Source organism: Martes martes (assembly GCF_963455335.1).
Source record: "Martes martes genome assembly, chromosome: 3".
Lineage (NCBI taxonomy): Eukaryota > Metazoa > Chordata > Mammalia > Carnivora > Mustelidae > Martes > Martes martes.
This window is the reverse complement of record NC_137890.1, coordinates 2,461,993-2,483,143: the sequence shown is the minus strand read 5'-3', so window position 1 is coordinate 2,483,143 and position 21,151 is coordinate 2,461,993. Positions and strand designations below refer to the sequence as shown.

At 57.7% G+C, this 21,151-nt stretch overlaps 1 protein-coding gene across 1 annotated transcript in view; it reads left to right on the top strand.

Moving 5' to 3' along the window:
- Positions 1–21,151, top strand: part of COL4A2 (collagen type IV alpha 2 chain) — a 157,558-nt gene that overhangs the window by 82,150 nt on the left and 54,257 nt on the right. The window contains exons 5-6 of the mRNA XM_080797954.1: positions 18,537–18,671; positions 18,758–18,802. Coding sequence (XP_080654080.1) covers positions 18,537–18,671; positions 18,758–18,802 — 180 coding nt within the window. The remainder of the gene's footprint in view (positions 1–18,536; positions 18,672–18,757; positions 18,803–21,151) is intronic.

Here is a 21,151-nt window from a genome sequence, read left to right as displayed (position 1 = left end):
CAAATTGACAAATAACTAGTGTCGGTTTCAGCTTAGTTCTTGTGAAACCTTTCGTGCTCCAGATGCCTGTCATTCCCCGGGCGATGCAATCCACTTTTGTGAAATTTATGAAAATGTTGGGACTTTGGGAAGGTGGTTTGAATTGGGAGGGACCAGTCATCAAAATGCTTTAAAATGTAAATTCCCACGCATCCACTCAAATCTGTTTTAATCTAATTATATTTGCAATCCGCGGTCTTCCTGGCAAGAGTACGCGAGGCCACCTGCTCCCTTCAGGGGGAGAAGCTGCGCTTCCGGGCGGAGGCCGGCGGACCCGGGTGAGGCTGGCTTCCGTCACGGCTTCTGTAGCCGTAATTGCACAAGCTCCTCCTGTAAGATGCTTGATTAAAATTCTTGATGACTTTGGTCATCACCACAAGCCTAAGAGAATCTAATGTTCTTGAATCGGTTCCATATTTATAATATATCCAGTAACCGTGTGTAGTGACCAAGCTCTCCCAAACCCGCCGCCAGCTGCGTCCCTAACCTTCAGTAGGGTTTCCGTGCCGGCCGTCCCGGCAGCCTCACGGACCAGCCGGCCGGGGTGGTGACTACCATTTTAACTCATTCACGTGCACGTGTTTTGTCCAACGGGATCTTCTGTGAACACTTGGGAGACCAAGTCACATGAGCAATGAAAGTAGGAAGTTTCTCGTGCCGACAAGACGTCAAGATAAGACGTTAGATGTCTCCTGGACGGTATTTCGCTCTGTGGCTTTTGACGGTTTGGTCAGAAGGAAAGTTCCTTCCTTTCCTGCCGATATCCTATAAAATGGAACTGGGGGAAGAGGTACATAGCAGCTTTTCTAGCCTAACATCGATTATAACACAATGACAGTAAGAGAAGTATCATTTCCTAAGTATTCAAACATGCGTTCAGAATCATAACCAGAGAGCAGAAAACCCCAGTGGTTTAGATCTTCTTCACAAAGTGGATTTTTGGGTCCTTGAACCTGATCCTCATTTATCAGTGTTTCTATCACAAACACACAGACACACACAGACACAGTCAGTATAATTCTCATTATGACCTGTTCTGTCATCTTACAAGGGAGGAAAATATGGTCACCTCTGAATGGGCACAGGGCTACTTGTGATCGATTAGATTAAAGAAAAAGCCCTGATTCTGCTTCAGTAAATCAAAGAAAAGGGCTCTTCAGAAAATGATGTGTTTCCAATGAGCGACCAAGATCTCGGCCTCCCGCAGGATTCTCATGTTCACGGGCGCGCACAGGGAGTGGCTCCGTGAAGCCTGAGGGGTTCCACACTTTGGCCAGCATTCCACTTTGGAAGTTTTAGCAGAGAACGACTTAGGAGGAAAAACGTAGTCTCACAAATAAACTTACATTTTAAGAGAAAAAAAAAAAAAAAGATGTAGCTCTTGGGGCTTCCAACGCCTCTTAACAGAAAACATCTGCTGGACTTCCTGAATTTTTCTGAGACCTTGAGAACACACCCACGCATCTCCAGCTTCTGTCCCAACCGTGGGGTGGGTTAGCAGCGCTCGGCTTTGTAACAGCGGTCCCATCCACATGCTTCGGTTTTGCTTTTTATTGTAAATGTGTTTGCGTTCGTTTGTTCCATCAGTAGAGCCCGCCTGACCCTGGTAGTCTGGGCGGAGGGAGAAGAGAGAGCGAGTCCACAGGTAGAAACGCAGTCGGGACTCAGCCCGAGGCTGTACGTGAGGGTGACGGGGTCGTGTTTTGTGCGGGTGTGGGCTTTGCTCAAAGGACCCGGACCGACTCATCTGAGTATGACCCCTGCCCTTCACGACGAAAAGCAGCGTAAACTGCAGTAACGAGCACCGTCCAGCCTGCACCATTTGGCGAAGGTGTGAACTCCAGGGACCCGGCTGGGTGTGTGCGGAGGAGACGGGGCTGTCGCTGGCGTGTCCGCCTGCCCGTGGGAGCTGAACGAGACCAAGCCAGTTTCCAACCCAGCTGCTTCAAGGTGCGCCTGCTGTTTTAGGAAGGCGTTCAGCTCGGTTGCTTTCTAAGCAGCTCTGGTTCGGAGAGGCCCCGGCTTTGACGTCTCATCTCTCTGACCTGAAGCGGGTTCACGCCGTTCCTAGCCCCTCACCCTTTGAGGGTCTCTTGGCCTGAAAGCCCTTGAACTGTGTCTCTGTGAATCAGTTACTGTTCAAAGCAACAAAGGATGAGGCAGCGAGCACCTAGTAACGATGTACTTGGATTTCTCTCTTAATTAATCCCATGACCTCGTAAGGTGACCTCTCTGGGCCAGTGGAGCTCTTCGAGTCTGACTCGTAGCTGAAGGTTCTGCTCTCCCCGGCAAATGGGCAGACGCACGGAAGTCCGTGTGCTCGGACGTGGACGGGCTCGGCAAGCCCGCGTGCAGGCCTGTGGGGTGCGGAGGAGATGCAGATGTGCAGCTCCTCACGGGCACACCTAGCCGGGGAGACGGCAGGACGCTGTCCTCGCCCAGAAGTGAGGAGCCGCCGGCACGCCCTGGTGGGGGGGACACCCCGGGTGACGTCCCACGGACAGGCCCCGGATGGGCTCGCCCTCGGAAAGAAGAGCCGGGCCGGGGTGGAGGCCTGAGCGGCGGTTCTTTTGAAGGAGCAGAGGAGGAAGGAGGACCACGAAGGAGGCCGGTCGGCAGCGTCAGGTGCCTGGGGAGGAAGGGTGGAGTCCAGTCCGGCCCATTCTTAAAGCAGGGGCTGGAGAAGAGGAAGGGGGAGGAGGGTGGGAGCGGGCAGGAGGTGTGGACTGGAGGGATTATGCAATTCCTGTAAAATCCAAGAGCGGCAGCCGGTCTCCAAGATCAGGCAGGCGGGTTGTGCTCGGAAGACGAATCTTGCTCGGGGCCAGCCGGCCGCGCACGGGTGCTCCGAGGTGCCCGGGAGGGAGGCGCGGGTGATGCAGCCTCTCAAGGACCAGGGACGGGGTCTCGTGTGTGTCAGGCGATGCCCGCTCGGCGGCACCTGGCGGGATCCCCAGCGCACACACCTGCTCCGTGCTCTCTGCGGCCGGCAGGTGGGCGACGCCCTCTTTGTTCAGACGTGGCAACAGAAACTAGAATTTCACAAGTTCCACTTGAATTGTTTTAGATCATTTGCAGTCACCTCACTTTTCCCACCTGGTTTTTGGTTTCTGGGGATTTTTAAGATTTTACTTATTTATTGGAGAAAGAGAGAGAGAGCCCGAGCAGAGGAAGAGGGAGAAGCAGGCTCCCTGCTCAGCAGGGAACCCGACGCGGGACTTGATCCTGGGACCCCGGGATCATGACCTGAGCTGAAGGCAGCCACCCATCCCACGGAGCCACGCAGGCGCGCCCCCCACCAGAGATTTTTAGGACGGGACAGAGATGGATGTCTGTGCCTGTCCGCCAGTGGCCTCTGGCCTCCGTGCCCATCAGTGTGTCCCCAAGAACCCAGAAGCCAGCATGGGCCGACTCCTTGCCTTTTTGTGGTCACGGCCATGAGCTTGGGAGGGTGAGCTGTAAAGCTGCAGAGACAGGGGAGTCCATTCGTCCTGGAGACCATTTTCCAGTGAATCACTGTCAGGGGGAAGAGCCACACCGGCCTCTGTCTCCTAAAATCCTTCCTGGTGTGTCAGATGGGGGCTTCTGAGAATGTGCCACTGCTTTGCTTGACGGAGGGGAACATCTGACCCAGAGAAATCACTGCTGACCTGAGCAGCTGGTCACTGAGTGACAGCATGGACCAGAGCTCCCAGCTGTCAGGCAGAGGGATCGCTCGTCACCAGCGGCGCGTCTGACATCAGAGAACGGGGCAGGTGCAGGCAGAAGCCGTTGCCTCAACCGCGTGGGCCGCGTGCTTCCTCCATCCGCACAGGAGTGCGGAGAAGCAGTGTGTCCACCAGGCACGTGGCAGGTGCTCAGGAGGGCAGGTCAAGGACAGCCGTGCCCTGGCAGGAGCCAGGGACACAGTGGTAGGCAGCAGAGGCGGTCTGCGGACAGCAGAGTGGTCTGTGGACAGTAGAGCTGGTCTGTGGACAGCAGAGGTGATCTGTGGACAGTGGAGGTGGTCTGCACACAGCGGAGGTGGTCTGCACACAGCGGAGGTGGTCTGCACACAGCGGAGGTGGTCTGTACACAGCAGAGTTGATCTGCACACAGTCCCACGGTTGCAGGACCCGCTCTAATGGGAGACCAGGCCCCTCTCGGGGCACGTTCCGGGCAGGGTTAAATTACAGGGGCAAGCGCGTACGGTGTGACAGTCTAGTGACAGACCTAGGAGTGCGCGGTGGTTCTCTAACTTACTAAGAAGCCAGGCTGGCGTCCGCCCTGCACAGCTGGAGGTTGACTTCTCATCGCTCACGGCTCGTTTCCTCTCATGAGTCTCCTTTCTGGGCGCGTTCTTCTCTCCCCGCGGCAGCCCTCCGAGCTCCGTCTAGGACGGAGCCCACTCGCAGTCAGTGGACTGCTTGAGTTCGTCGCGCTCGTGGAAAGGCCCAGGAGGGCTGGAGCCTTGGGCAGCTACCGCTAAGCCCTGAGGAGCTGGCACTGGTGTGGGACGGCGGATCCCAGGAGGTTGCCATGGCCCAAGCGTACCAGGTGGCCGGTCCTCCTCAGCCCAGAGACGGGCACAGTGGAGCACAGAGCGGCCGTGAGGCGGGGCTTCTCCGGGAGCACGGACTGTCCTTCTGTGAACCAGACGGGGGTGGCCGGGCCCCCTGCCCGGGCCCACAGGAGCACAGGGCTTGGGGACAGGCTGGACACACTCACGGTGACAACCGCACAGATGACAACTGCAGGAGAAGGCCGGTGTGACCGCAGAGGAGTGGCGTCTGGCTTCACCAGAGGAAAGGAGCAAACACGACCCCGGAGAGCAGCGCGCCAGCCGGTTCTGGTGAAGAGCCCAGCACGGACGGAGGAGAAGGGGCCCGCCCTCCGCGAGGCGGGGCGGGGGGGACACCGGAAGGCCACGCAAGGCCAGAGCGCCACACTTGCCGTGGGCGGACGGGGCGCGGCGGGAAGAGAGACCCCGGCAGTGTCCCCGCCCCCCCGTCTTAGAAGCAGTGACATGTGGTTGGATGCGTTGCTGTGAGCCGAGGCAGGGACAGGGAAGGGGAAGGGACACGTGCGTTCTGGGGTTCTTGCCGGGGGCAGGGCTGGGTCTGGAGCGTCCGCAGTCCGTAGGCAGAGGCCCCCGCAGCGGGGTGGGAGCCACGACCTCCCAGGCGCCCTGATGCACGGAGAGTGGACCGGCGTCCCCACCTGGAGCAAGACGAAAGGAGGGGTCCCGGCAGAGCCCGGTCCTTTGGAGGATGGGAACCAGGAAAGGGGGCACACAAGAGAGGTCGGGGTGCAGAGAGACCCCGACAAGAGCTGGAGTCCACGACAGGCGCTGCGAGGACCTGGAAGGCCGCGGGAGGCCCGTGGGAGCCTTCACACCTCTGCGTCCGCCCAGCGCCTGGTGACCAGGCACAAAGCAGCTCCCACGGGTTCGCGGCCTGAATGGGACACCGGACGGCACCGTGGAACGTGTCCGGGTTCCGCTGGGTTCGGGAAAGCTTCTGACAATCGTGATGCTTCCCAGGGTGACGAAGCCACACTCTGAGGGGCGAGGTCAGGGCAGCTGGGAACCCCCCCTCAGGGACCCCAGGCGGCTTCGTCTCTGTCCGGGCCCCCAGCGGCAGGCTCCGGCGTGAGGGGCTGTGCAGGGGTGCGGAGGGAAGCCTCCAGCCCCTCCCGCCGTGTCGCCACACCCGCTTCACACCACACGCAGAGCACGGCCGACCCAGAGGCCGTGACGACAGTGGACAACGGGACAGACACACAACACGACGGGGAGCAGCTCCCCAGGACGGAAGGGCCAGGCTTCCTGGGGGATCTCATGAAGGTGCCGGCCCCAAGCCAAGCGGTGGCTGGGCCACAGCGCGGTGTTCTGACCCCCGAAGACATCAGGAACTTGCTGTGTTGATCACACGTCCTCTAGGGCCGTAGAGTGTGTGTCCCTGAAATGCTCCCAGTGAGCATGTGCCGCCTTGCGGGTCATCCGGGACACCCTGAGATCACACCCCAAGCAAGTGGTGCCCTTGAATACGGAGCTGCATTGCATTGTCGCCTTCCATTTTGTGGAGGAAATTTGCTTTTTTTTTTCTTTTTAACAAATGCCTTTGAGAAGAATGAGCATTCTGGAGGCTGTCGGTCCGAGTCATGAGAGCAGAGCACCCGCTGAGTCACGTCTCTGGAATGGCTGTTAATGTCATTTGGTTTCCTCCCGCCCCGGACTCTGGGTTTCGTGTCGGGACAAATGAGCCATCCATTATCTTTCCACCAGACTGAAAAAAGATCAGTTTCTGGTGGTTTGTTGTTCTTTTTTTTAATTGCGGATGTGTGTTCAGTGTCCGTCCAAATAATCACTGCAGGCCGGGCAGTCTTCGGCGGGAAGTCCAGGATGTCCCGATAGCCATCGGCCGCATCCCACACGCCCGTGAGCACCAGCCCCAGGATGGCGGGACTGAGCCCCGCCGCGGGCTCCGGCCTCCGGCTCAGGCGCGCACCCTGCGGCCGGGGGCAGGTGCCGTCCCGTGGCTCTGAGGGCCACGAGCTCCAGAACCCCGATGGGGGCACAAGGGGTTATTGCTGATAACATCTTGGCAAAGACACTTTGTGGAGCCATTTCCAAAATATCCGATACTTTTAAAGATGTAAATAAGGAAGGAAGGCTGAACTTCGAGCTGCTTTATTGTCTGCCATCGAACCTTCCCCGGCACGCGGCTCAGGGGCGGCCTGCAGAGTGAGAAGTTAGTGCACTCGAATAGGCCAGGCCGCGCCCCACAACTAGCCATGTGACCCGGCCCAGATGGCTCAGGCCCCAAAGCAGGTGACGTCTTTCTCTGGGAGCTGTCCCCAGGCTTGTCCTTCCACGTGTCCACAGGCAGAGGTGTGTCTGCGTCCCCAAGGAGCTTCTGACGTCCCGCGGGATCTTCCAGCTCCCACACGTGCAACCCGGCCATGGGTGGACCACTGCATGCGTGGACAGCCCCGTAGGGTTAGGGAACGTGGAAGCCGCCGCCCACCCCGTGTGTAGACCTCTGCCTCCGGTGCTGACGTCAGGGCCCTCTCTTTCCGGATGCCTCCGGTCTCCTGCAGCACCTCTCCCGCCTTCTAGGGCTCCCTTTCTCTCACGCTTGCTCTTGGAAATGGCTACCATCCTCTCTCCTAATGTCTCTGCAACATCCGACCAGAAGCACTGTCACACCTTCGCACTTGGTTCCCAACCAAGTAGCCACCAGCCCTGCCACAGTCTCCCCCGCCCCCCGCCCCGGGGGGAGCCCGGCCATCGGCAGAAGTGGTGGTGGCGGTATGCGGCCTGCTCTCCCGGCTCAGGCTCCAGGAGGACAGCCAGTCTCCCTGGCCACAGCGGCCTTCTCCCCGAGAAGGAGGGGCTCGCTTGATTCTCCAGCAACTTCCCTGTGTCTGAAAAGTTACTCTCAAAGATCCAGCTACACCTTTGTCAAGGCAATGCCTGACGGTTCAGTCTTCATACCACAGAAACCCTCCTCACCGCTGAGAAGTCCGCGGGCGTGGTCTGCCCCCAGCAGCGGGTCTGTCCCTGGGCGCCAGAGACAATGCAGGCTCGGGCTCTGTCTGTCCACCCCCCGCAGGTGTCCTGATGCTTCCAGCCATCCACCCGCAGCCCCCAGCCCCCCTTGCATACCTTTTGACCAGAGTTGCTAAAAAGTAACAGAAGTGGCTTGTTTGAGTTTCACCTTCTTTTTCTGCCCCGGTCACTCTCTAGCAGGAGGGGAATTAATGAGCCATGAAATGGCCGCAATCGAGCAGCCGCGTTGGGTCGCAGCGGAGAAGAAGCCCTTAGACCCTCACCCAGGGTGTGACTGGCTGTGTTCGGCCGGGTCGCCGCGAACCCCAGGCACCCGTCCGCTGTTTCTGTCCGTTTGTCCGTGGCTTCTGGCTTGCTTGCCTCGTGCGAAGGAGACGTGTTCTGGGGGGCAAAGTCGTGTCGGTTACTTGAGCAGCGCTCACAGGGACAGTGACAGGCCCCCGGCATGGCTCTGAGAAGCCCACTGAGCGGCCCGCCCGCCCCGTGCCCCAGCCTCACCCCCAGAATGGATGTGGGAACAGCACGTGCCCCACAGAGGCGTTGCGGGCATTAAACCCCTTTGCTGGGGTCTCCCCACCTTTCCTGCTCTCTGCTCCGAAAACATGGGCTGCTGTCCTGACTCAGGCCCACACGGGGAGCTCTGCCCCCGGGTCCCCCCGTGTCTGCACCAACTTAGAGCACCTTCCTCTGGGCAAGCCCAAAGGGAGGGGAATTACGAAATAACGAGTTACTGTTAGCCCAGCCGCCCCGGGAAGAGGAGAACGGAATTTGACGTGCCCTGTAGACACCGCTGGAATCCTGCCGTGAACATTTTCATTAGAATTTTCCCCATGGGAGGTTCGCACAGTGACAGATGAGGGAGCTGCCCTCTGTTCCAGGGAGGGGGTCATGGTAACCCAAACCAGTCTCCAAATCTGGGACGCAGCAAATCTGAGGCCTGAGGCGGGGGCGGGGCCTGCGGCGGGGGCGGGGCCTGCGGCAGGGGCGGGGCCTGCGGCTGACTGCCACCCAGTGTCGGCCGCGGGAACTGCAAGGCGTTCCCGCCGCCTCCCTCGGCCCCAGGACTGTAAAAGGCCGTGAGACTGTGTCTTCTGTGGATGGAGAGTTCAGTTTTTATCCTAAAACAGAAACGTTCAGGAAGCGTTGAGAAATCTTCCTTTTACAGCTTTTCACAGACCCGTGTTGGCAAACTCAGCCCTTTCCTCCGTCACCTTTACCCCTGAGTCACAGTTTTTGTGCTGAGCGGTTGGAGCGTGTCCGTGCATCACCCACTGCTGTCCTCAAATGGCTTGGTGCAGATATTACCGGAACTCGATCCCTGGAGGAGGGAGCCCTGGTATTCCAGAGCCCTGGCCCCGCTTCCCAGCTCTTGACTTTAACAGATGGTTTTTCTTTATCCGATCCTATAGTTCTGGCAAGACTGGGGCTCCTTCCTACAAGTCTAGGAGGTCTCTCGGGAAGCGGTCTCCCTGACCCGACGGACAGGTAGAGCCAGCTCACCTGGTGGGACCCACACTCAGCAATCCCGCAGGGCTGCTGTAGAGTGAGGCAGGGATCCGACGTCAGAGGTGATTCCATGGGGTCCCCGGCAGACAGAACCCAAGCATGAGAGCCCCCCCCCCGTGTCACCCCCTGGCGCCGGGCGTCGGTAGTGCCCCAGAAATCATGAACTCATGCTAACGGTCACAACAGGGTCTGAAGGTAAAGGGCGTTGGTGCTGGGAATGTCGGTCATGCCCCTTGGCAGGGAGCGTGTCCTGCACGGCTCCTCATGCAGGAGCCCCACCCATGGGACACTAGTGACCGGTTGGAGGAAGCCACCGGCTTCTGGGCCTACTGGGCCTCGGGGAGGCGTGCTGGGCTTCAGGTCCCATCCACCTTGAAGGTTCGCACAGTCCTCTGCTGGGGCCGAGGGAGCCACCCTTGGGTTTTAAAACGAGAGCTGGGGTCCCCGGCCACAGCCGAACACGGGGAGCACCGTCAGGACACCATGAAGTGGTCCTGGGCGGAGGGTCCGCAGAGCTGAGGGTAAGACCTTTCCCCTCCCTGAACTGCCCCAGCTCCTGTCCTGAGATGAGATTTGTCCCCCAGCTCCCAAACCTGGCGATGCGTCCGAGTTGTCTCGGGGACCTTGTCAAGACCAAGGACTTCCAGGCCCTTCCTCCCCACCCCAGAGCTGCTGCACTGGAAATCCTTGAGGTCTGAGACTTCCCTTAATTGATGCTGTGGCAGCCGGCCAAGACCCGTCCTGGGGCCGAGACCCGTCCTGGGGCCGAAACCCGTCCTGGGGTGATTTTCTCAGGCTCCAAAGGAAATCCGCGTCACCTGGGATCCTGTGGTTCGGTGAATCTGGGGTGGCCGGAGCACCCACCTGGCTGGCGAGCTCCAGGGGAGATGATGAGCAGCTCTGAGGACCAGCCCCCGATGCTCTCCCCGGGGCCTTCCAAGTCGGATACTCGGAGAAGCCTCCGAAAGCAGTCGGTGGTGGTTGTGGGGGAAGAGACATGCACGGCTGAAAAGTGACATGATGCTGCTCTATTCTGAAATGACTGTCTCTGCCCAGTAGTGTCTCCTAGAAGGTGAGGCCGATGCTCCTGGACCACGAAGGCTGACATGCACTTTGTACAGTACCGGAGAAGGGAACATTCTTTTACCCAAAATAGAATGAAATCCATGCCCCAGGGGAGACGTGTGGAGCTGAGCTTCTCTCGAGTCTCCACGCAGTAGGAACGTTTTCCCTTCCCCGTCTCTCCCCATACCTGCGGAGGTTCAAGGCCACCCGCTGGCCACACAAACGTTACCCTTCGGAGTCCCTGCATCTGAGCTGCGCTGCCGGAGTGCTCCGGCCCATCTGGAAGGCAGTTCTGCTACTTGCTGGTCGAGTTAAGCAGACTCTTACCATCGGACCCGGTAATCCCATCCTTGGGAATTGACAAGAACGTGTCCCCATGGAGACACCATTCCTCAGTATTTATAGGAGCCAAATCCCTGTGCACCAAAACCAGGGGCAGTTCCGAGATCCTGCAGCGAGAGGACAGGTGAACACGTCATGGTCGTGGTCTGGCACAGAACGCCCCTGGTGACCGGAGGGAGCCACGTGCACACACGCAGCAGGGCGGGCGAGCCACCAGCGCGTTGTGTGAGTGGGAGAAGCCAGGCTTGCTGCAGGACATGCTGGGGGACCCCACTAACCTGCTCGATGTTCTGGAAGAGATGGAACGGAGCCTGGAGGGGCGGCTGTGACGGCCTGAGGCTGAGGAGGGGCCGCAGGGTCCGGGCAAGACCCACCGAGCGCCGCAGGACGCACACGGCCTTGCCCCGGAACCGCAGGTCATCCTTGAACGTAAAAATGGAGTCTTTCAAAAAGGAAATGGGAAATCACTTCCATGAGAGCAGAATAACAGATCAGTAGGCTAAAGCCAGGGGAGGAGGAGGAGGGAGGGGAGGCAGCCCCCTCTTCTGATGACGGAAAACGTGCAGCTCTGTCTCAAATTTGCCCTATTCGAGAACATTTCAAATAAGGATGAACAGGAAAAAAAGAATCTGTGCGCCACAGCCACGCTGAAACCCTCCCTTACTCTTAACCTTTTTCCCTTTGTTGGCCAGATATTTTTTCATGACAGATGGGCTCAGCCTCAAGAACCGTTTTCTTTCACAGGCCTGTGTTTCGTCTAAATGCAGTGTGGCTACAGCTGCGGGTTCCGATCCTGGACTAGGCTACGGACACCAGAAAGGCGCTCGGCACGCCCGCCCACCGGGGCGGTCAGTGGGGCGGTCACCGGGGTGGGGAGGCCGGCCCCTGGAGCCCCGCACACGGGTCCTTCCCGCGGCTGCCCCGTCTGCAGGCAGCGAGCCTGGGGCTGTTCCCAGTCGCAGGGTGAGGACAGAAGCTCGCAGGGCCTTCCGCAAGTCCCGTCGCCCTCAAACGTGACCTAGGAGGGTGATCGCGGGAGACCAGCGAGGGATTGCCACGCGCAGGCGACACGTGGCAGTGAAGGGTCTGCCGCCGAGGTTGTGCATGTGGGTGGCTGTCACCTGTGGTTGTGGGATTTGGCGTTCACTCCCGGATCGCCGCATATTCTGACTGTCGCGTTCTGATATGTACGTGTAGACGGGAGCCTCGGTGTCGCGAACTCGTGAGGACACGAAGGCCGCTGGATGGGGACGTTCTGGGCACTGGCACTGTGTTCTGTGCAGCAGCGCTCAGTGAGAGCGTCTTCTGCCCACGGGAGGCCACAGGCCGAGTCTGCCCTTCCAGCCCGTTCTCCGCTGCTGTCTGTGCTCGCCGGGGCCCTCGCTCATCCACACCCCAGTCCGAGTCTTCTCAGAGGACAGGAGCCTTGGGAAGTCACGTCGGTGTGTTGGGCAAACAACCCTGTTTCGACGAATGCAATGTATTTCTCGCTGGGGGCCGGCGAAGGCTTTCCCAGAAGATCAGCGTCTCCGGCACACGCCAGGCAGAATCCCGTCCAGACTGTAAAAAGTCTGGCCTCGTGCTGGGGCAGAAGCCGTTGGGTGCGATGGCCCGTGAGCTGCCTGTTTTTAGAAGGAGCAGAGTTTCCAGACGTCCCGCTGCTGGGGTAGGAAACGAGGGGATCCACTGTTTCTCTCCTACAGCGTGAGTCCGTCCGAGTCAGATCATTTGGGGTAAGGTGCAGAGCAGCGTCTCACAAGCACAGGTGACCCGTCTGGTTCTGATCTGTATGAAGACGGAGCCTCCTGGGGGCCAGGGACACCCCGGACCTGTCTTTGGTTCCTGAACCTGGGTCGGTCCTGACCCGGTCGGGCGCTGTGCCCTGACGGGCTGAGCGTGGGACGGCTCCCCTGTCTGTCCGCCTCGAGGTCCACAGGCCGGGTTCCAGATGAGGCCTCCGTTTCTGTGACTTTGGTTTTTGGTTTTTCGTTTCCCGGCAGACATTTTTAAAAAGCTCGGGGCTTCATGTTTTTTAATAAGACATTTTGAAAGTCTTTGCTCTTCTTCCTTTATGGAATATTATCTGTCTCATAAAGTCACTTATACAAGGACGTGCCAGGAGGACTCGGTCGAATGCAATATACCTGTGGACCTCAGGCCTCGTCTTCTGGAAACCCTGCCTTTGGACAAGACTTTCTGTGTGTTCCTTTGTTTTTAGGCTGATTTTATCCGGATAGCTTTCTCGTGCCATTCAGTGAATACTGACAAATGAGTACATCTGTAGCAGTCACCAGAATCGCGGTGTGAACCAGGTCTGTTCCCTCTCTCCACCTCCACCCCTGGCCACCACTGCTCTGTTCCCTGTGCCCGGTTTTGCCTTCTCAGGAAAAAGGCTAAGCGCTGTCCCCCTGTATGAACGTACCAGTTGGTCCCCCCGTCGGCCATTGGACATTCAGATTGGTTTCTGGGGTTTAGCTAAAATAAATCGAGCCACCGTGAGCATTTACCGACAGGTCTTACGGTGAGCACAGGTTTCACTTTATAAGAAACGGCCACGCATTTCCAGAGAGGCTGCCCCGGTCTGCATCCGCACCAGCAGGGCTCTCCACGGCCTCCCCAGGACCCAGGGGCAGTCTGCCTGTGGGACTCCTGCCCCAGGGCGGCCGTCGTCCTTACTGGGAACCTCGTCAGTGGCCAGTGGCGCAGACTGGCTTCCGTGCGCCTGGTTTCCATCTGCTTATCCCCTCTGGGCAAGCATCTGTTCAGATCTCATTTGCGGTGTCTGATTCTTGATGTCTGGGCATCCTGTCTGTATTCTGGATAAAAATCATTTATCAGCAATACGTCCCGCCTGCTTCTTTTTCCTTGACAGTATCTTTAAGATCAGACCTTTCAGTGGTTTCAACTTATTTATTATATGGTTCTCGATCTTCGTGTCACATCTAGAAATGTTTGCCTAACCCAAAGTCATGAAGACTCTTCCCTGGGTTTTCCTTTAGAAACAGAAGGGTTTTAGCTCTTACGTTCAAGCCTACCACCCATGTTGACCACGTGCTTGTACACAGAGCACGGTGAAGGTCAAGGTGTTTCCTCACGTGCTGATGTGTTCCCTTTGCGTAGATGCTACTGCTACGGTCTGTGCCAAATAATTCTGGAGAGCAGGAATTCCAGGGCCGATATAATTCTACCCCAAATAGGTGGGATCCTTAATTTGGGATAGTACTCGGTGCAGGGCTGGCGTTCTCTTATGTGAAATAAGAAACTATAGACAAAAGGTGGCAGATTTAACATGAACTCTGTGTGCTTTGCATGGGTTAGGCAGCTGCCCGTTGTTTGCTGGCTGTAGAGGTTAGGGACTGTGCAAACACTTCCACGTTATCATCGGCTTGGGTTACGTGTTCATTCATCCTGCTGGGGCGTCCAACAGCTGCTCACAAGTGGTAATGATTACCCCTGAGAACAGGGGCTAATTCTAAGTTTTAGGGAAGGAGTTAGTTTTTTGGATCCTACGAAAGTACTCCTTCCCAGCTTCTGAGCCGTTTTACGTATTTTCTAACGAGCTGGGCCTTGGGCCGGAATCCCCAGAGGGTCGCCGAGAAGGGCAGCATCGGAAGGGCCGGGAAGGCCTGGACGCACTGCCGACAGCCGAGGAAGGGAGGGCCGCCCAGGGGACTGGAGAGGATGTGGGGTGTCTGCGGGGGCCCGCTGCCCATAAAAGGCGAGGCAGGAAGAGCCGACTTCAGAAAGAGAAGGGATTTCCTAGTATTCACATGTTGGCCCATAAGCCCCGAAGAGTTTATTCTTGGGCCATCAGGAAAATACTGTAAATTTAAAATCCTGATGTGCGGGGAAGCAGTTTTATCCTTGGAAATGTTCCTCTTTGTCCGTCCCTGATGAAGGGAGCTCTTTTCACCCTCCTCCCCACCGCGAACGGAAAGGCTCATGAGCCGTGGGTGGAAACAGGCACCCCTGGGGTTGCGTGAGCGTGCGCGGCCCCGCAGGCCCCCCGCTATCCGTCAGTCCCAAGCCGTCCCTCATGGCTGAGGACATTGTACCTTTTTTCAGGAGTGAACACTCCATACAGGAAAGCTTCGTAAGTGTCTCGGGGCTTGAAGGGCCTCCTGGCCGCAGCCGTGGTATTTAAGCAATGCGGATTCAAGTCTGGACTCATTCTCGCGTCTCTGCAGACTTTGACTTCCGAGGCTGACCCCGGATCCCACACATACTCCCGTAGGGGTTTCGATGGGGGGGGGGGCCAAGGAACAGCCCCCGTCCTCCCGGGGACCAGTGTTTATTCTGCCCTGTGGCAGGGAGCCCCGAAGCGTAAGACTGAGAAAATTGCATTAGAAGGAGTCCTTAACACAAAAATATGACATTTTCCTCTGCCTGATGCAGGAAGCTCAACTTTTCTTCTAAGATCCAACTTTACGCTTGAGACTTTTATTAAAAAATACTAGCCCCTCTGTAGGAATGTCAGGAAGGGAAGGAGGAGGGTGTCAGGCAGCGCACAGAGTAACCTCCTGGGGGTCATGTTCCCCGCAGCCCTGGACGGTCTGGGCTGAGCCTGGGACTCTGCACCGGGCATGCTGGTGCCGCTCGCAGACCTCGCTCTGAGCGGCAGCAGTGTGTAGTGGCAGGTGGCAGGCGTAGGGATCACCCACTCCCAGACCTGACTGCGTGACTCTGGGCTCTTTGTGCCGGACCCTCCTGAGCCCCTGTTGTCTCCTCTCAAGTGGGGGCGATGGCCGGTCATGCGTTTGGCGTGGGGGTAAAATGAGATCAGCGGTTTTCTAAGACCTCAACAGTTCTGCATCCCAGTGATACCTCATTAAATGGCACATATCTTGGTCCCATTTCCCAGCAAGCAGCACACGGATGTGAATCAGATGAGCGGGCGGGGGTCACGGCACATGGTCACTCCTTTCCACCATGTCTGCTGGCTCTTAACAAGTATTTTGTGGAAATACTTTTATCGAGTAGATTGCAAGAATCTCGGGAGTTTTAGAGATTTGCACGAAGTCATTCAAACTAGAGTCGTCCTCTTTCTGGGGTGATTTCTAACATCACCTCCAGCAGAAGGAAGGGAAGAGAGGGAACTAGGTTTTCTGACCATGACTTTTCCAGTAAGGGTGGGAGTTGATGGTCATTAGCAGAAAGGAAGATCCTTTTCATTCCCTGGTCATTCTGGCCGGTCTCGACAAACACACGGGGTGCCCTGGCAGGCAGGATGTCCTCAGGGAACTCTCAGGCCTGATGACTGAAACATGCACAGCGAGGTCCTTGACCTTGACGTCAATGCCCGTTTAGCTGCAGCCGCACAGGGCGTGTCCTGTGGGCGAGAGCGAGCGTCCAGTCCCCCGGGACGAAGGTCTAATTCAGAGTCTCTCCGACTCTTCCTGGCCCTTCCCCAGGGCGGAAGCTGGATGGAATTTGTGAAATGCTCCATGTCTGAGAAGCTCTATCATGGCTTCAGAGTGGCGCCGTCCTCACACCCACTATGATGGCTAGAATTGTAAAAAATGGAAAATAACAAGCGCCAGCAGGACACGGAGAAATCTGGAACCCTCACACACTGCTGCTGGGAATGCCCCTGGCATGGCCGCTATGGAGAACGGCATGGCGGGGGCTCCAGAAGTTAAACAGAATTGCCAGAAGACGCAGCAGTTCCCTTCCTGAGTTGATGCCCCGAGGAGCAGAGAACAGGTGCTCACAGAGACAGCTGCGCGTGTGTCCCCCATGGCACCGTCCGCAGCAGCCCTCGGGGGCAGATACCCTCCATGTCCATCAGCGGACGAGTGGACGAGTGGGGTCGTCCGTTCACTGAGTGTTGTTCAGCCGTGGACGTGAACGCAGCCCTGGGAGGTGCTCCTGCACGAGAACCTCAGAAAGGTGCTGGGAAGGGGAGCACGCCGGGCACCAAAGCGCCACCCCCCCCCCCGACCTAGGACTCTGTATACTGGACGTTCCCAGACTGGACAGATCCCATCGACACCGAGAGCAGGTGCCACTTTGGCTGGGGACCAGGCGCTGGAGTGGGGGCAGCGGGAGGGCCTGCTCGGTGGGTGCAGAGTCGTCTTTGGGGCGGCGGAAATGTTTTAGAACCAGACAGCGCCGGTGGGTAGAGAGCGTTGTGAATGTGCTGGGAGCCACTCTAAAACGGCTGGTTTTATGGGAACTGCACGGGGACAGCATGCTGTAGAAAAGGAAAGACGGGTTTTGTTCCCAAAGCCAGACTTCCCATTCCAAGAAACAAAGGCTAAAGAGAAGTCCAGTGACAATGACAGGAAAGTGAGTACATGATGTCGCTATCCCTCTTCCCAGCAAAGGGAATCGAGGAAAAGGTTAACGAGTGCACGAGGAGGACGTGGGTTTTCATCTCAGAGATGCACGCCTTCCGCTCTGGTGGACGGGGGGTGCCCCCTCCAGTGATCTCCCCAGCCGGACATGAAGTTTGCAGACAATCACAGTGACGGTGTGAGTGATCAGCATTTCATCCCGCAAAGACTGCTCGTATAAACGCTGACGAGCTCCAAGCCTCCCCGTGACTGGGGCCTTGGAAGGTTAGGGGCGGACTGCGTCATCACAAGACGGTGATTGTCGAACGGCCGCAGACGAAACAGGGCTGAGCACACCAGGGGAACCTGTAAGAATCCAGTCAAAGCCTGTTTTGTCCCCAAACTTACAGCAGAGGTAGCGTGAGGAGACCCCTGAGTGCTGGACTGGGGTGAGCCTAGGATTCATGAGGGTCCAGGGTCGGGCTGCCCACGGTCCAGCACAGCCATCCTCGAGGACGCAGGGACAAGTGAGGGGACCTGGGCCCCGTTCACTGCATCCTTCAAAGACGTCGAACACCCTGGCTTTGCCACTGTGTACAGTGCTTGTGCTCCGACTGAGTATTTGGCGATTTCTGCCTTGACTGGAGCCTCCGGGACACGTGCAAGGGACCCAGAGACCCCGCCGGCTCCAGAACTCACCCTGGCCCAGAGGGAGCCCTGAGGAGACGTCCCAAAACTCCCCTTTGTTGGAGGAGGCGGGGGTCCCAAGCTTTGGGGTAGATCGCACCCACCAACTCCACCTTAATCTCCATCCCTGTCTTCCACTCCAGAGAAAGTCCCGTCTGCTTCCCCCACATCTGGGTGCCACGTCCCGAAGGAGCGGGCAGTGCGGGAAGGCGCCGAAGCTCGGGGCGAGCGCCCGCGCCCCTCGGCCCGGTGGATAATGGTCCGTGTTCATCCCTCGTCCTCCAGCGATCGCTGGGCCTCCGCCCCCTGACGGTTTTGGAAGAGGCCGCCGTGACCATGAGTGTGCAAGTACGGGTTCCCGTCCCACCTTCAGCCTGTTTGAGTTTTACCCCCAGCGTGCAGCTGCCGGGCTGCGGGGCCCTTCTCCGTTCCGTCCTCACAGGGACGGCCCGTGCGCCCCTACAGCTGCGGCGCTCCGCGTTCCCACGCACGGGGCTCGGGGCTCTCACTTTTCCACGTCCTGCCCCCTCGGCATTTTGTCTTTCTGCGACAATCGCCGTCCATGTGCAGTGGCTACGGGCCCAGGTCTCTCTAGGCTCCGGGAACCCGTACTTCTCCGTGCGGGCGAGTGGTGTGCGTGTGGACAGGAGAGATGACCGGATCACTCGAACGTTTGGGGGTCACGTGACGCCTGGTGTGGGACACGGCTCGTCCCTGTCGCGGGCATTCTAGTGACATAGGGACAAAATCTTAGAAATCTGCTTGGAGTTTTCTTTTTAACTGAAAATACTTTTTCTAAAAAGGCCAAGTACGTTGATTCTTTCATCCCAACACAGTCCTAGCATTTCACAAGAACATCAGTTTAGTCCGGGACGACTTTTTCTCACATTTAACATGTTTTTCTCTTTTTCAGCTCTAGGTCTTCTCTTAGCCAGAAATCACTTTGTTCCAACTGTAGCAGGAAGTGGAAGAGGATGTAGAGTGTTCTCGGATTGGAACGTTGCGTCTCCCTGAGAATGAAGCGCGTGGTTTGTCGTGACCGGTCGTGACTGAACTCTCTGTTTCTGCAGGGCCAGCCCGGGCCGGTGGGCCCCCAGGGGTACACTGGGCCCCCAGGTCTGCAGGGGTTCCCAGGACTGCAGGGCCGCAAAGGTGACAAGGGCGAGCGGGGGTCGCCCGGGATCACAGGACCGAAAGGAGACGTGGTACGGTGACTGCTGGGCCTCCCTCCACTTTCGCGATGGGCGGTGGGCGTCCCGGCCTTCGGTGAGTCTGTCTGCCTTCTTGACAGGGAGCGAGAGGCGTTTCTGGATTCCCTGGAGCCGATGGAATTCCCGTAAGTGTTTTGTATGCTTGGGATTTTCAGATGTGGTACTCGTGCTAAGCAGTAGGTTTGTGACTTGCAGAAACGCCTCCGTCAGGGCCTCCTGCCCCGTGCCTCCCCCGAGCCCGGCCGCCTAGACGTGCGTCCGTCTGGCCCTGGCATCCGGTCGAGAATCGGGCACAGCGTTTCCTCTGTAAACGCTCCTCTGCTCTGGGCTCCGGCATCCAGGCTGCTTTGCCGAAGCAGCCGTTGTCTCGTAATGAAACACTGAGTGTTGCTCAGATACGCTCCGTAGAGCCGGCCTCGAAATTTCGCCGGAACCTGCAGCCGGAGCCTCACAGCCGAGCCCAAGGGGGTGCCGAAGGCCCGCCGGGCTTTGTGCAGGTTCCCGAACTCTCTCAAGTCAAACCACACAGGAACGAGAAGAGACGGGGTTCGTCCATGAGAAAATCTCCAAGCGCAGTAAAACGTGTTGCTCCGACCTAGCTTACTTTGCTCCTCGCGGCGCACGGAAATAAACAGAGCAGCCCGGATCACAGCCTGATGCACGCGGACCGCGAGGAGGTTTCCCAGGGTCCGCTTCCCGCGGTCCCGGCCGTGGCGCAGATGTGTTTATCACACACGCAGCCATCTGCTGCCGACATCCGAGGACAGCTGCTTCGGAACCGTGTGCTCACGTCCGGGCCCTTACTCCACACACCGTGTCCCGTGTGACCGTATGAGCACGCGCACACACACACGCGTGCGGGCACACGCATTCCCGGGGCTGCATCAGCGGGGCGCCACCTCGTAGGAGAACGAGGGAGGGAGGGAGGGCGTGAGAGCCATCACGGAGAGGGCAAGCTTGTCCTTCACAGCCTGAGCCCCACTTCCAGGAGAAGGAAGCTCCCGGAGCAGAGAGAGGAAGCCGCCCGCAGAGCCACGAGGCCTGGGTGACAGTGACCCTGGGCATCCTCTGGGTGGGGGGCTCACATGCACCGGTCACGACACGCAGCTGTGACCGGGCAGGGAGGCCACTTCCCCATTAGTCAGACTCTTGCGAAACTGGCGGAGGTGAGGAATCCATATATTTCCAGGGGTAAACAGGGGGAGTGTCTTCCTACCAACCACCCCAACCCAGTCGCCCACTCTTAAACCGCTTCTCTGAGTGCCTCGGGCCGCCCGTCCGTTTGGTCTTCTGGAAGTTGAAATCTGGGTTTAAATGGAGTGACCTCACGGGGAAATACTGTAACTCATCTGAATCATTTCAATTTGTTTTTCCACTTCGTAGTCATTTAATATGAGGAGCAAAGAGTTTACGAGTTAGAAAGTGTCGTCCCACGAGGGAGGGATGGCTCGAGTGCGCATGGACCCAAGGCTCCTGTAGACTCTCCGGGCTGCTCAAAACGGCCTCGCTCGCCAGCTGCAGAGCTCTGGGACTGCAGAAACGGGAGCTCAGGGGCCACCTGCCACCTCGAAGCAGCTCAGGCATGTGACGTTGAGGGACCGGGCTCATTTTAGCCGTTTAGGAGCCGTGCATGAAACGTGACGTGCAGTCAGATCTTAGAGGTGTATCTGATTAGAGACTGAACCGAAAGAAGTGTCAGCTTGGTGTCCCTAAAGTTTTCCTTCCAAGAACAATTTCAGACTCACGTGAGATTGACACACAGTTTCGAAGGACCCCAGAGAGCAAGAGCGACCAGGAGCAGCAGACAACTCGGGAGAAGAGTGAAGAGCTCCATCTGGGAGAAGTAGAGCACCACAGATCGTGAGCAGGACACCCCTGAGCTCGTTGTGTCCTGCTGAATGTGAAGGACCAGCTTTCGTGGTCGGGGTTTCTCTTGCCCCCCGAGGCGGCCGACTAGAAGTCTGTTGTGTCTCTTCTCATCCTACGGTGCCCCTGAAAGCAATGGCTTCAGATGTCGAAAGCCAAGAGACGTACAACCAAAGGAAAATGCTACTTTCCTCATCGTGTTTCTTAATATCATTCAGGGTCCAGGCCCCCTGTGTAGGATTTGTCCCTTTATCTTGAGATGTCCCAGATTTCCCACAGTAAATCTAAAAGGCTTTCAACATGGCCTCCAAAAACCACTCTAGAACGTACGTGTGGTCTGCTGTCAAGAAAGTCAGAGTTTTGAAGAAGCTAATAAGATAGTTTACATGGGAACATCTGCTGTGGGAAGAAGCAGCACAACACCCTGGGCCACCAGCCCAGCCCCTGCTTGTCCAGGAGCCAGACGAATGCAGGTGGGACACCCGCGGACTCAGCCCGACCGTCTCCAGTCATCCGAAAGGCGTCCGATCACGTTGCCTTCCCTCCCCGACCCCCAACATCTCAGAACATCTGACTACTTTCTGTTCAAGTTTAAAATCGAGAAAGGG